The following is a 13913-nucleotide window of genomic DNA, read 5'->3' as shown; positions in this document are numbered from 1 at the left end:
GCCCCATAGACGAGTGTACATATATGTAATCTTTCTCTAAATAAGAGCTTGTGTGTGTATTCTACATGTTACTGCAAATACTGTGCATAAGTCTATCTTTCAAAATCATGTTCTAAATGAATATCTATTTTCATAATGTTCCATAGTTTGTTCATCATCCATAAAAATATTGAACGCCTGGGTGACAAACATATCCTCTATCATAGTACACGGGCACTGATTGGTAATCCACGCCTGTGACTCACCCATACCAGTGTTGTGTTCATTCATTTGTTTTTGTATGAGGGCGCTGTATTGTTGTGAAGCGAGTGTTCAACATGGCGGAAGACTTCGCATTGGGTAATGAATTTTTCGTTGATGAGAAGTACACTGAAGCTTTGGTGAGATATTTCTTTGTTGTACGAGAAAAAGTTGTCCGTAGCAATGTGTCCATATTTTACCAACGTCAATCCCTTGTCAGGCTTTTTGAGGTCTTAGTGGCTTTGTCAAGTACCACTACCACCAACGAAGGATGTGCAATACTCGTGAGAAGGGACAGTGAAGCTGATGCAGATTGCATACCAGTACTACTACTAGCTCGATGTTTGGGATGGAACGGCATAAGCAAAGCTCTGGCTCCACAGTCTAACCTATGTAACCCAAGCGAAACTTCTATCTATGGTACTGCAGCTATCTTAGCCGCAGGTGAAATTTTCGAAGCCAACATATGTGCAGTATTCAAGCATCCCACCCAGTGAGCGGAGGGACTGTGATCCAACCATGGACATGATGGAGTACAAGCTCGTATACACCATAATCCAACATATCTGCAGTTGTCGTTCTACTTCCAAGCTTTATATATTACCAGTTACAACTGTCACCATGTTTATTCAAACCCAAACCTTAATTTATTTTTCATTGTGTAAATATAAGTTTGTACTACTGGGCCCGATCAAACTCTGTATTCAATGAACCAAGGTCACTGTAAAAATTGTGATTTAATCCCTTACGCAAATTTCTTTGTATGTCATGAGTTGTCGTTTACCTTCCAATATTACTCAGTGCCCCTGGGTATGTTGTTTTCCATGTACACAACACCTGTGTCCATTAGTCATGATGTTATTATTTCAGCAACCCCATCATAAAACATCACCCTCATCATCTTCACCTTCATCACCAACATCATCATCATTGTCATCATCATCATTGTTTTACTTTCATATAGCCCTTAACTTGTCTTGACTGTCATGTAATGTCATTTGTGCCTCGAGCACTCACTGCTCTCAGAAATTAGGTGCATTAAGCGTACTTTATTATTATTACACTATCATTCACCAGTATATTTCTCAGATCCAGGCTAATTGGCAGAAATATTTGATGTAAGCAATAATCCACAACTATCAATGGTTTACCACCACTCTTTAAGCAGTTCACAATGTAAAGATATGAGTGATAGCAAACTGTGCATATATGAAGTTTTGACAATTTAATATGCACAAGCGAGTGTATGTCATAAACTGGTCAAAACTGAGTGATTATAACCATTGCTGAGGGGGTTTAGTGCTTTTACATCATAACAGTATATTTAATTTTGGCATGAAATGTCGATCAAAAGAGGAATCTCTCTCTAAATAAGAGCTTGTGTGTGTGTGTTCTACATGTAACTGCAAATATAGCATAAGTAGTTATGTTCACATCTCCACCAAGGAGATTGCTATATTATTCAATATACTCACCGGTATGTGATACAATAACAATCATCACATCATTGTACTTGCGTAGGCTGTAATACCTTTCACTTATTGAGTGAGATGTAGAGATTGATTGTGACCCAGGGAAGGACTGTTGTCAATTACTTTAATCAGCCTATTCCTCTAGTAGGTGTACATCTCAGAATTTTATCCCAATGTAATTATAATGCCCCAGTACAATACAATACTTTTATCATGGTCATATTTAGTTAGGTATGTAAACAACGATTTCAACCTGTAGAGGATACAAGTATTATGATGCCTTTTATCCACAAGGGATCTAAAATGTCAAGTCCTTATCATCAATCTGACTTCCCAGACACAACAGCTAGAGTAACTGTCATTGAAATTTACCTTCATAGCTACATTTTCATAACTTTGTGTGTACATGTTTGTTTCATTTTATCACCAGGCTGCCTTTACAAGGGCCATCCAGACAGACTCACAAAATGTCAAGTATTTCCTACAGAGATCAGCAACTCATCAAGCCCTCGAGAAATTCCAAGGTACTAGACTGTCAGTCAATGCTAGATTAACCATCAGTGTATAATTTGTCTCTAAAGGTTAATATTTGCAAGTCAAAGTTTCAGGTTCCTCATATAACAATTCTCATTAATTATCCACAATTAGACTAAGCGTATCGAATGACTCAAATTATGGGGAAGAATCCTGTTTGATTGTTTATGCATGGAAAACATCTCATTCTTTCCTGCAAACAAATAAGAGATTTTAAATCTAACACAAAAGTGAAAGAGTGAAAAAATCTATCTCAAATTTCATGAAATTCATTGTTGTTTCTTCATGATGTTTTGTCATAATTTTCTTTAATGGTCAATAGTAAATATTTTATTGTAAGGTATTAATACACATGTAAACATGAGTTCTAATTTTTTGCTTTGCTCAAGCTTTATCAAGCAAATAAATAAATAAATAAATAAATTTAGTGTCACTGTGCAACTTTAGGATTCTGATCAGCTGAGAAAATTCCTACATGTAAAAGTAACCAATGTTTGAAGTTCAAAGTGGAAGCATTTTCTATGTTAATTTTATGGTCCCTTCCATATTACATTATGCAAGCTCCAAACTTGGTGCTTTTTCCCATGATTCAAATTACATGGGCGACTTCCTGTTCTATTTCTATCGCTTTTTGTAAAAAATCTTGCGAGTTACAAATGGCGAAAATAGCTTTTCCGGGGTAAGTGACCACAAAGCTAGCACATATGTCAAAATCATCCTTAGTGACCTTCCCCTTTAACAATCACTTTGTAAAAGTTCATCGTTGCATGAAATATGTGATACAATTTTAGTTTGTAATGTTAATGTTTTTTGTATTCTTTTACAGCATTGCAATCATTTATTTAGCTGTTTAGTTTGCTTGACAGTTTCATGGATTTGTCATCATATTTGTGTTGTATTTGTCTTTCAACACAGATGCCTTAAACGATGCAGAGAAAGCGCTTCAATTGGATAAATGCAATGCATTGGCACATTTTAGGAAAGCTCTAGCATTGTTTGAAGTCCATGATGTACAGAATGCTTACAAGGTGATTGCAATCTTTGCCGGGTTTTTTTGCCTCATTCTCCTTGTTTTGCATTTTTCTAGTGAATGCTGACAAGTACAGTGAAAGCAAAACAAATTTTTGCATTAGTCTGTTTTTTTTCATGGAATAACACTGTGATAGATTGGCTACCTTACTTTATATGAGATTTTGATGAACTGATATCATCTATTTTGTAATTCCTTAATGATAAATGTCGTAATTTCACATTTTTATTTGTCCTTTGTTATATGCTTATTTGCTTGAAAAATGTTTTCTTGTCATCACAAGGCTTTTTTATTCTGAGGTAGGAATTACCAATTTTGTTTATTTTTTAAACTTTTCCAGGTTTTACAAGAAGGCAAACAACTAGAATCAGATTCAACAGGTACTGTAAAATGAGTTCCTAGTTATTCACTTGTAATTCAAGTATTCCCAGGAATAGACTCAGTCTAACTGCAAATATTGAAGTCATCAGAAGATGGGGAGTACACCAAAGTCTTGATAAAGTGAGGAGCAACGAAGAACGTACTCAACCAGTTTCTTCAATCTTCAAACAAACTTTATTGAAAACAGGCGTTTCGGCAAAACACAGATTGCCTTCCTCAGGGTAAAAACTAACAAACAAAAATGGATAAAATCGAAAATGTCAACGGAATGGTGAATGACTACAGAAAAGTAAATACGTAACAAAAAAACAACAAAAATTTCATGATATGGAAAAATACAACACTAAGATTAAAAGTATAGATATGGTGTTATTTATGAGTGTAAGAATGAGAATGTTAAAGTTAAATCATGGTAAGGTTAAGGGACTGCACTAACCTGGATTGTGTGAGGTGCAGATGGAAATTGAAATGTCAGGGGATACCCTCTACAATTTACCATAACAATACCTGCTGTAGGAATTTCCTTATCTGACAAATGTGAAGAATTTGTTAGAATAAAACCCAAAATCCATACAGTTCCAAAAGCAAGAGAGAGTATCGTTGATTGTGATTGTGAATGGAATTTGGAATAGATTGAAATGAAAACAGATAAACAGCCCTGTATAACAGTGATATTTTCCTTTTCAGAAAAGTTTGACAAGTGGTTGAAGAAATGTGAGGAAAAGATGTCATCATTAAAAGATGTAGAAAACAGAGCTAAGAAACTGAAAACGGATGGCAATGAAAAGTTCAAGCAGAAAAACTACGAAAAAGCAGTGGAGCATTATAATGAAGCTGTCAAACTGGAGTAAGTTACTGTTTGTTGAACCAGACTTTGAAGTAGTAATACATGCTTGTTGACATCTAGTTTTTTGATTTTCAAAATCTTTCCCCGTAATTCTTTGTATTTTTTTCTTTGTTAATTTTAAAGGTGTGGCGTTTTTCTCAAAATTAAAGCATGCTAAAGTTTCCTGAATTATTCTTTTTGATAAAATTTCATTTTTTGAGGAAAAAAGAGTATGGAAATGGGAATAATCAATCTAAGCTGCATGTCTACGATAAGATACCAATATTTAATTATCTTGGATGTTTGGTATGATTTGCATTGATAAGGAATCAATACCATACAATTTTAATACTGAAACAATGCTCATTAATATAATTTGCATAAATAAATACTAATCCACTTCGTGTCTTGCAGCAAATGATGATTTGACATGACTGAATGCAATGATGATTTGACATGACTGAATGCAATGATGATTTGACATGACTGAATGCAATGATGATTTGACATGACTGAATGCAATGATGATTTGACATGACTGAATGCGATGATGATTTGACATGACTGAATGTGATGATGATTTGACATGACTGAATGTGATGATGATTTGACATGACTGAATGCGATGATGATTTGACATGACTGAATGTGATGATGATTTGACATGACTGAATGCGATGATGATTTGACATGACTGAATGCGATGATGATTTGACATGACTGAATGTGATGATGATTTGACATGACTGAATGCAATGATGATTTGACATGACTGAATGCGATGATGATTTGACATGACTGAATGTGATGATGATTTGACATGACTGAATGTGATGATGATTTGACATGACTGAATGTGATGATGATTTGACATGACTGAATGTGATGATGATTTGACATGACTGAATGTGATGATGATTTGACATGACTGAATGCAATGATGATTTGACAAGACTGAATGTGATGATGATTTGACATGACTGAATGTGATGATGATTTGTCATGACTGAATGCAATGATGATTTGACATGACTGAATGTGATGATGATTTGACAAGACTGAATGTGATGATGATTTGACATGACTGAATGTGATGATGATTTGTCATGACTGAATGCAATGATGATTTGACATGACTGAATGCGATGATGATTTGACAAGACTGAATGTGATGATGATTTGACAAGACTGAATGTGATGATGATTTGACATGACTGAATGTGATGATGATTTGTCATGACTGAATGCAATGATGATTTGACATGACTGAATGCGATGATGATTTGACAAGACTGAATGTGATGATGATTTGACAAGACTGAATGTGATGATGATTTGACATGACTGAATGTGATGATGATTTGTCATGACTGAATGCAATGATGATTTGACATGACTGAATGTGATGATGATTTGACAAGACTGAATGTGATGATGATTTGACAAGACTGAATGCGATGATGATTTGACATGACTGAATGTGATGATGATTTGACAAGACTGAATGTGATGATGATTTGACAAGACTGAATGTGATGATGATTTGACATGACTGAATGTGATGATGATTTGTCATGACTGAATGCAATGATGATTTGACATGACTGAATGTGATGATGATTTGACAAGACTGAATGTGATGATGATTTGACATGACTGAATGTGATGATGATTTGTCATGACTGAATGCAATGATGATTTGACATGACTGAATGCGATGATGATTTGACAAGACTGAATGTGATGATGATTTGACATGACTGAATGTGATGATGATTTGTCATGACTGAATGCAATGATGATTTGACATGACTGAATGCGATGATGATTTGACATGACTGAATGTGATGATGATTTGACATGACTGAATGCGATGATGATTTGACATGACTGAATGCCATGATGATTTGACATGACTGAATGCGATGATGATTTGACATGACTGAATGCGATGATGATTTGACATGACTGAATGCAATGATGATTTGACATGACTGAATGTGATGATGATTTGTCATGACTGAATGCAATGATGATTTGACAAGACTGAATGCGATGATGATTTGACATGACTGAATGCGATGATGATTTGACATGACTGAATGCGATGATGATTTGACATGACTGAATGCGATGATGATTTGACATGACTGAATGTGATGATGATTTGACATGACTGAATGCGATGATGATTTGACATGACTGAATGCGATGATGATTTGACATGACTGAATGCGATGATGATTTGACATGACTGAATGCAATGATGTGCCTCCAAAAGTTGCTTTCACAAAGTTTAATGAAGACTGTTTTCTCATAGTAACTAGCAAGTGTTGTCTTTTAGAATAAGGTATTGATGTTAGAAATGATTTACATCCAACATGCTCCTTGTACGGTTAGATTACTAGATTTTTTCTTGTTGTGTCAGTATGGTACTAGCTCTTTGGTTGAATGACAGTTAATTCTCACCTTTACCAATCCATCCAGAACAACTCACCCAGAACCAACTAGCCCAATACCAATTTGCCTGTTGCTTAAGATTTACATGTTATAATATATCTTGTGTTATAGATTCCCTGTACCTTTTATTATAAAGTTTTACGGAGTGTCTATTGACAAGCACCTGTCGAAAATTGGCTATTGACCAGTGGGAAAATTTTTGCCAAAATTCACCACATTTTAGCGAAATAAACTGCTCTTCTTCCTCTTAAATGAAGAAAATATTGTTCTGCCATGTAAAAATTACAAAATAAGTTCCAATACATCACAAATTTAACATTTTGTAAGCAGTAGCTAAAGCCATCATACGTGGTACTGTGTCTTTTGAGCACAGTCCTGTACATGTTCTCCATGTGTATTTTGGTTGATTGTCGTTGTCAATTTCAAGTATCTTGCGTCTTGAATATCGCGTCTGACACACCACATACTGTGGTCACACGTTATTTTTAGTCAATGATTTGTCAGGATAAGGTACTCATAAAAATTAAAAATTGGTTGCGGGCCAGTTGGTTTAAGATGAGTTGCAATTGGGAGAGTTGGTTTCATGCGAGTTGGTATTGGGCAAGTTGGTATCGGGCGGGTTAGAAAAGGTGCAAGTTAACTGATACCCCTTTGATGAGGAGTATACCTCCGTAGTGTCAGTCAACAGTGTACATTGAAATGGAGATTACTTCAACCCAGTAAGAGCAGCTATGATGGTACAGTCCTCAAATTTCAAAAACAGTTCAACTAAAAGATTTAAACAATGATATTATCCTCAATGATATTATCGTGTAGTCTGTAAAGTAAGAGTCATTCATCTGGCCTGAAGTTCATGTGAACTATTACAGTGTAATCAGTCAATTAGAATCTTAGCTGTGCTATCAGTCCGTGGTTCATGTTCACCCTGACATCCATAGTACATGTAAGTGCATCTGTAACTATGGTAATGGCATTTAACACCTACAAATGTTGCTTTCTTGATAGAATTCCAGCAGAAGCAAAGTCACTCATATTTGGTAACATGGCAAATGCTCTTCATAAACTTAGGGATCACAGTGGATGTTTACAAGCAGCAACCATGGCAACAGAATTGAACCCAACATGGAAAAAAGGTTTGTTGAGCCGATTGTGTGGCAACATTTAATAAACGAGGACATTCCTGGTGGTTGCAGTGATAATGAAATGTGCTCAACTTTGACTCTATGTTTTAATGCCAATTGATTTAATTTGAATGTAGATGAAATCAGTGAGATAAGGTTTTCCTTCAAGTCCATTTCCACTGTCAATATTTACCAATATGCAATACCATAAAAAATTAAAAAAAATAAAAATCATTTCCAGTTTATGTGTTTGTCAGTATGAATAATAATAGTAATAATAACTTTACCCTGTGTGAGTAGCTGTCTTTTAGAGATTACTCTGATATTAAATTATCTCAAACTTGTCCATGAATTACATTTATGTATGGAGGGTTACTTTGTTCATTTCTGCAGGTCACTATTGGAAGGGCATGTCCCTATTTTATTTAAAAGAACCAGAGGATTCCATCAAAGCATTTCAGGTATTAGAATAAATTTACTCGTCACAATGAAAGAACACAGAGCAGTATGATGAAATGTGCTATTGTACATTACACTTTGTGATGTTTTGTCATTTTTAAATCTTGATTTGTACAATTAGATAGTTGACCTTAGCTTCAATCTACCCATTTTAAAATTGTATCAACAATGATCGTATTAAGAGCCCAATATCAGTGTCACAAGTGTTACAAGAAAAGCTGTACTTGTAATATTTTTGTACATTGTGTGTGTATGTGAGAGAGAGAGAGAGAGAGAGAGAGAGAGAGAGAGAGAGAGAGAGAGAGATATTGCTCATCGTATGAAGCGATAGAGGTTGCTTGATTTCTGTATCTGTTTTTCCAGACTGGCCTTCACATTGACCCAACAGATGAAGATTTTCAATTTAAGATCTCTGCCATACAGTACTGCCAAGAACACCATGTACAGCTTGAAGCATTTTCATCAGAGGATCAACTTAATATTTACCAATCTCTCCAAAGAAATCTAAATTTCATCAAAACAGATGTAAGTGTATCCTACATATTTCAGTTGGCATGTCAGTTGACAGGGTTTGCATACATTGGCTGTCAAAACAACTATGATGTGATGCTCAAAAATATCAGCATGTGCAGGATATTCACAGTTGTTTTAAGGTCAAGATTGATATAGAGTAGTTAACATGATCTATTTTCTATAATCATTAGACACTGCAGACGTCTACAAAAATGCTGAGATCTTGACTAAAATTATTTTGAGTGAAAACTATGTATAACTGCCCAGTTATACCATCATTCATAATAATACCCGTTAACGTATCAGTTTCTCTATATTTTGAAGGTCGCATTGTTTTTCCTTCCGATTAAGAAATTCACACTCACATCACAGTGAAATGTCAATATCTTTCAAGTGTCAAGATTTCTTTTGTATTCTTTTCACTTTACAAATGTAATTATCCCTTTAGCTTGGAAATTTTCTCAGTAGAGATCATGGATTTGGTACAATGATCAGTAACTCTAACTTTGATGATTTTTTCACTAATTTGTTTTGCATGTCAATTGCAAGTTCTTGTTCCACTCCCCAAAGCATATTGAAATACCTACTATTTAGCTTGTCAACACAGTGTCTTCATATGTAAAAAGCACTGTTATTACATTTGTATAATTGTTTACATGTGAATTTTAGTACTGACAAGAGTTCACTGGCCATCTGTGACAATGCAGTTTACACATATACAGACTGAGTTGACAAGCTGTATACTGTGTATCTCATAATGCTTTGGGGAGTATGTACAAGAAACTGTGGTTGCAATTACCAGGAAAAACAAAAATAGTGAAAAATTCCTTAAAAGTTACAGCTGCTGGCCTTTTGATAATCAAGATTGTCTTACTTTAATTTTTTCGTTTTCAATTTTTTAGTCATTTGCTAGAGACATAATGAGGCTGTCAATAAAAGGTGAGAAAGTATATTTGACTTTTTCAGTAAAATTATCCATGATATATTATGGTATATTGATAAAAAATCAAAATGTCCCTTGTATATAACAAGAAGATAAATGATGATTCCTGCTCAAAAGGCCTAAGATTTCAACTGGGATTTTGTAAGATGCAAGTCATTAATTTTCCTAGGGATGTTATTTTACTGTATTTGATATTTGAGACATCATCACTGACATCTTATTCACAGGTTTGTCAGTGAAACAATAGAATCTATGATTGTTTAACATTTTACTAGGGTGAAAGCCAGCATTAATATGGAAATATGTATGCAAATGGGCTTAATTTATAAACAATATGTGATTTCAAGTGAAGTAAACACCATGTGCGACTTTTTATGCAAATCTTACTGAAAACCAAAAGAAAAGATAACAGGATTAAAAAAGTCCCAGAGGAACGTGTGGTCTAATATGGTATTATAATTGATATCCATCCAAAACTCTATGGTGCTTCAAAAGCTTCCCAATCGATATCACACTTGATTGTCATAAGGAGTAGAAAGTGGTGGTAATTTTGTTTACCCTTAGAGTCACCATGTCAACAGGTGTTGCAGGTGTTACAACATCACACTATGGCGCCATGCACTTACTACCTATTTGAAAGTAGACCATTCTATGTGACCCTCTTTTTCTGGAGCCAGCACAAGAAATGACAAGAACTTCAGAGGAACTACCAAAGAAAAACATTACAACATTCAACATATTGACTATTGCTGTATTCTATTTCCCAAAAAATTCTTGTTCCTAACAGCCCAAATTTTATGTTGGCAAGATTGCATCGTATGAAGGTGGTGAGCGGCAGCCATTTTGTTTCTGTAATTTATTTACTTGCAAGTTCCAAATGTAGTTTGGGAACACCCCAAAATTGATGACATTTATCTTTCATATAGGCCAATTTTCTCATCATCTGTCAAAACATTATCTTCTCTGAAACAAATTGTCCAATACATGGGAATATATTCAGTTCACATATCTTGCATACAAACATCTTTTTTTGAGCAGAAATAATCAGGTCAAAAATGATCACAGTACATTAGAGCTTCTTAACATTCAATACTGCTTTCACACATACAAGTACCTGAATATACATTTACATACTGAAGGAGCTTTAATGCCAATGACAGTATTTCATGTATTATTGTATATGTATTGCTGTAGGCAAGGATAAGATTCGAGGAACACAACCCACAATAATAGATCATCTTGGTGTTCTAATGCTCACTGAAGTTCCAGTAAATGCGTAAGTATTGCATACAACACTCATATCAGAACTAGAATGATGCTTTGTTCTCTACTCCTGCCTTAAAGGCACATGAGCTGCAATTTTGACATTAGTTTCATGATTTTATATTTAGATTAAAATTATTTCATAGAAATGTCCTTACTCAGAAATGTTTACTCAAGTGTAATTATCCCCTGAGTGAGACTGCAATGGGAGATTTCAGTAAGACAAATAATAAACGGGTGTCACACCAAAATATGGCCGCCTCCATGCAACTACATAATAAACAGTGTACGGCGCATGTATACATTTGAATCTTTATAAATACAACGTGGTGCAATCAACTGAAAGGGCGGGAATGGGATTAACTCCACTTTGACAAAAAATTCTGTTTTTCACATAACATGGAAAGACTTTGAAAATGGCAGGAAATTTAAAATGAACAAAAATATGTTCAATTTTTTGCCCATTCTGCCACAAGCAAATGTTGTTGAGACAAAGTTAATGACTATACATTCAATTTGTAGATGTCAATGAATATCTAAGGAAATTGGAGGTACTTCTAAGAGTTGCAGTTCATGGGCCTTTAAGCCCATGCAGTTATGGTAAAGATATCTTTCCGTGTCCACTTTGTCCATTGCTGCTGCAATCGTATTTGTATATCATAACGCTTTATCAATCTCACTCAATGATACACCCTTTAATCAGATCAAGACAAAAACTTGTAACTTTGAATTCTTCAAATTGCAAGTTTTGTTTTGTCTAGACCATCCAAAGTCTTGATTGATATGTCAATTAATTGATTGATTTTTATTACCGTTTCAGTCTGACAGAGAGAGACCTGCAGATTCAACGTAAATTGAAATCAGAAGACATGCACAAAGTGTATGTGTCTGGCGTTGTCAATACAGACACTGGTTCACAGAGTCTAGTATTTCAAGACACATCCAATCTGAAACCAATACAGAGTGTAGTCTTGAGGTAAGCTTTCATTTCAAAGAAGGAGACTCAGCAAGAACCAGACAGTAACAACAAATGTAATTCATCCCTACATTCACATATAAAGTTGAGAACATCACAGCTGTCAGAAGTCTAAGATCAGTGTTGTCTGTATGGATCGATGGATTCACCCTTCATTAGTCCAATAGACCATCAGTATCATTCATCACTAGAGGGGGTGCACCATAATCCTCCAGGCTCTCACTGAGTACGCCCGCAAGTGACAAATCTTCTGGTTGAAACGGACCATTTTATCAGTGGAATTTCTTGATAAGTGTATGTGAGACTAAAAAACTTGTCCTGGGTTCAAGCATCTACGAACTTGATTTACTCTTCTCTTGGAATTCAGACTCAAAGCACCTTGATTGGCTGATTTGACACTGTACACGTCATATTCATTATTTAATTTTTCATCAAAAACTGTCACATTCTTCCTCTGCAGAACATACTGTAAGGACAATCATTTGATGTGAATCCATCCTCAAGCTCTGAAAACAAATCTCACAAAGTGATATCACTTTCTGGAATTTCCACCAGAGCACTGAAATCATTGCAAACAAACACAGCAATGAATTCTTTGTATGTCAGCATCTCCTATACCCCATACATATAATTTTGAATGACAGAGAGAGAAAAATTCAAACCATCAAAATATGATTGCACCACAATCAACTAACCATGTGTTGTGTACTATATTTCTTTGTGTATCCTAGGCTAACAGTGGAAGAGGCAAACAAGGCACCATTTAATGAATACTTGCCTAATTACACATGACGTTCTACTTCATATCACATAGTCAAAGTCTGCAACACAAACCAAAAGAAAAAATACCAAACAGAAGCAGAACTGAACATAGTTTCAAGGATTTACCCCTTGAATTTATCTACCAGGGCATTATCCTCGATCTCAGCAGGGCCACATCGTTTCCATGGAAGCCAACCACATCTCTGAATGTTCAGATGATCTTCATGTAGATCAAGTCCGAAGAAGAGTACCACAAACATGCCTTTTGTAATTTAAGGGAACCATAGGCATATTTGCACTTGTTAAGTCTGCTTGGGAGTGAATATTTTCTCCTCAAGCTAGGTGTATTCATAAACAGTACCCCCTCTCTAGCCACTGTGATCAAACTCCCTATTACAAGTGTAAATGTGTCTTCTGTTCTGAGGGACTATAAATCAAGTTGTAGGTACAGCATTCTGGACTTCATATATCTCTGAATGGATCTTTTGCACGTTTCGAGACACAGTATCTTTTAAGTTAAAGACATGATATTTGAAAGGCACATTGTCATGGCAGTTTCTACATCAGTGTAAAGGTTCAGTTTCTGTCTTTTTGTCATTTAATGTTCAAGTCTCTGTTGTTATTTTACTCGTTACAAAACTTGTGAAATAAAGAAAAATGCAACTCAAAACTTGTCAAATTTACATTATTGTTGTCCTTTCATCTTTACTCTGATGATGTTTAGTTAAATATTACAAAGTTTCATTCACAAAGTTGTTCACTTATTGCTGACCTTCACAGAGAGAGCTTACGCGAATAGACAGAATCTGTCGCTGACTTTCACGTTGGAGAAAGCTTATTTTACTTGCTATTTATTTATTTATTTATTTATTTATTTATTTATTTAGCAGTGTACACATACGTGACATTGGCATAAAATGAAATACAAAACAA

At 35.0% G+C, this 13913-nt stretch overlaps 1 protein-coding gene across 2 annotated transcripts; it reads left to right on the top strand.

The window, feature by feature from the left end:
* Positions 1 to 293: 293 nt before the first annotated feature.
* Positions 294 to 13663, top strand: LOC139150417 (uncharacterized). 2 transcript variants are annotated; one of them, XM_070722779.1, is made up of 12 exons: positions 295 to 380; positions 2143 to 2236; positions 3162 to 3274; positions 3617 to 3656; positions 4345 to 4504; positions 7949 to 8076; positions 8458 to 8525; positions 8887 to 9048; positions 9939 to 9975; positions 11174 to 11255; positions 12063 to 12218; positions 12950 to 13663. In XM_070722779.1, the coding sequence occupies exons 1-12, from the start codon at positions 318 to 320 to the stop codon at positions 13008 to 13010; spliced, it is 1164 nt and encodes a 387-aa protein (XP_070578880.1). In that variant the 5' UTR covers positions 295 to 317; the 3' UTR covers positions 13011 to 13663. The 2 variants fall into 2 exon arrangements, with proteins under 2 accessions (XP_070578881.1, XP_070578880.1); XM_070722780.1 differs by lacking the exon at positions 3162 to 3274 and having other exon boundaries at positions 294 to 380.
* Positions 13664 to 13913: the final 250 nt, after the last annotated feature.

Source organism: Ptychodera flava, chromosome 14, assembly GCF_041260155.1.
Source record: "Ptychodera flava strain L36383 chromosome 14, AS_Pfla_20210202, whole genome shotgun sequence".
NCBI classification, from domain to species: domain Eukaryota; kingdom Metazoa; phylum Hemichordata; class Enteropneusta; family Ptychoderidae; genus Ptychodera; species Ptychodera flava.
This window is presented reverse-complemented; position numbering and strand designations above follow the sequence as displayed.

Coding starts and splice junctions, on each gene's coding strand:
- LOC139150417 (XM_070722779.1), top strand. CDS start 318: ATGGCGGAAGACTTCGCATTGGGTAATGAATTTTTCGTTGATGAGAAG. Junction 9,049..9,938: donor TAAATTTCATCAAAACAGAT/GTAAGTGTATCC, acceptor TCAATTTTTTAG/TCATTTGCTAGAGACATAAT. Junction 11,256..12,062: donor ACTGAAGTTCCAGTAAATGC/GTAAGTATTGCA, acceptor TTACCGTTTCAG/TCTGACAGAGAGAGACCTGC.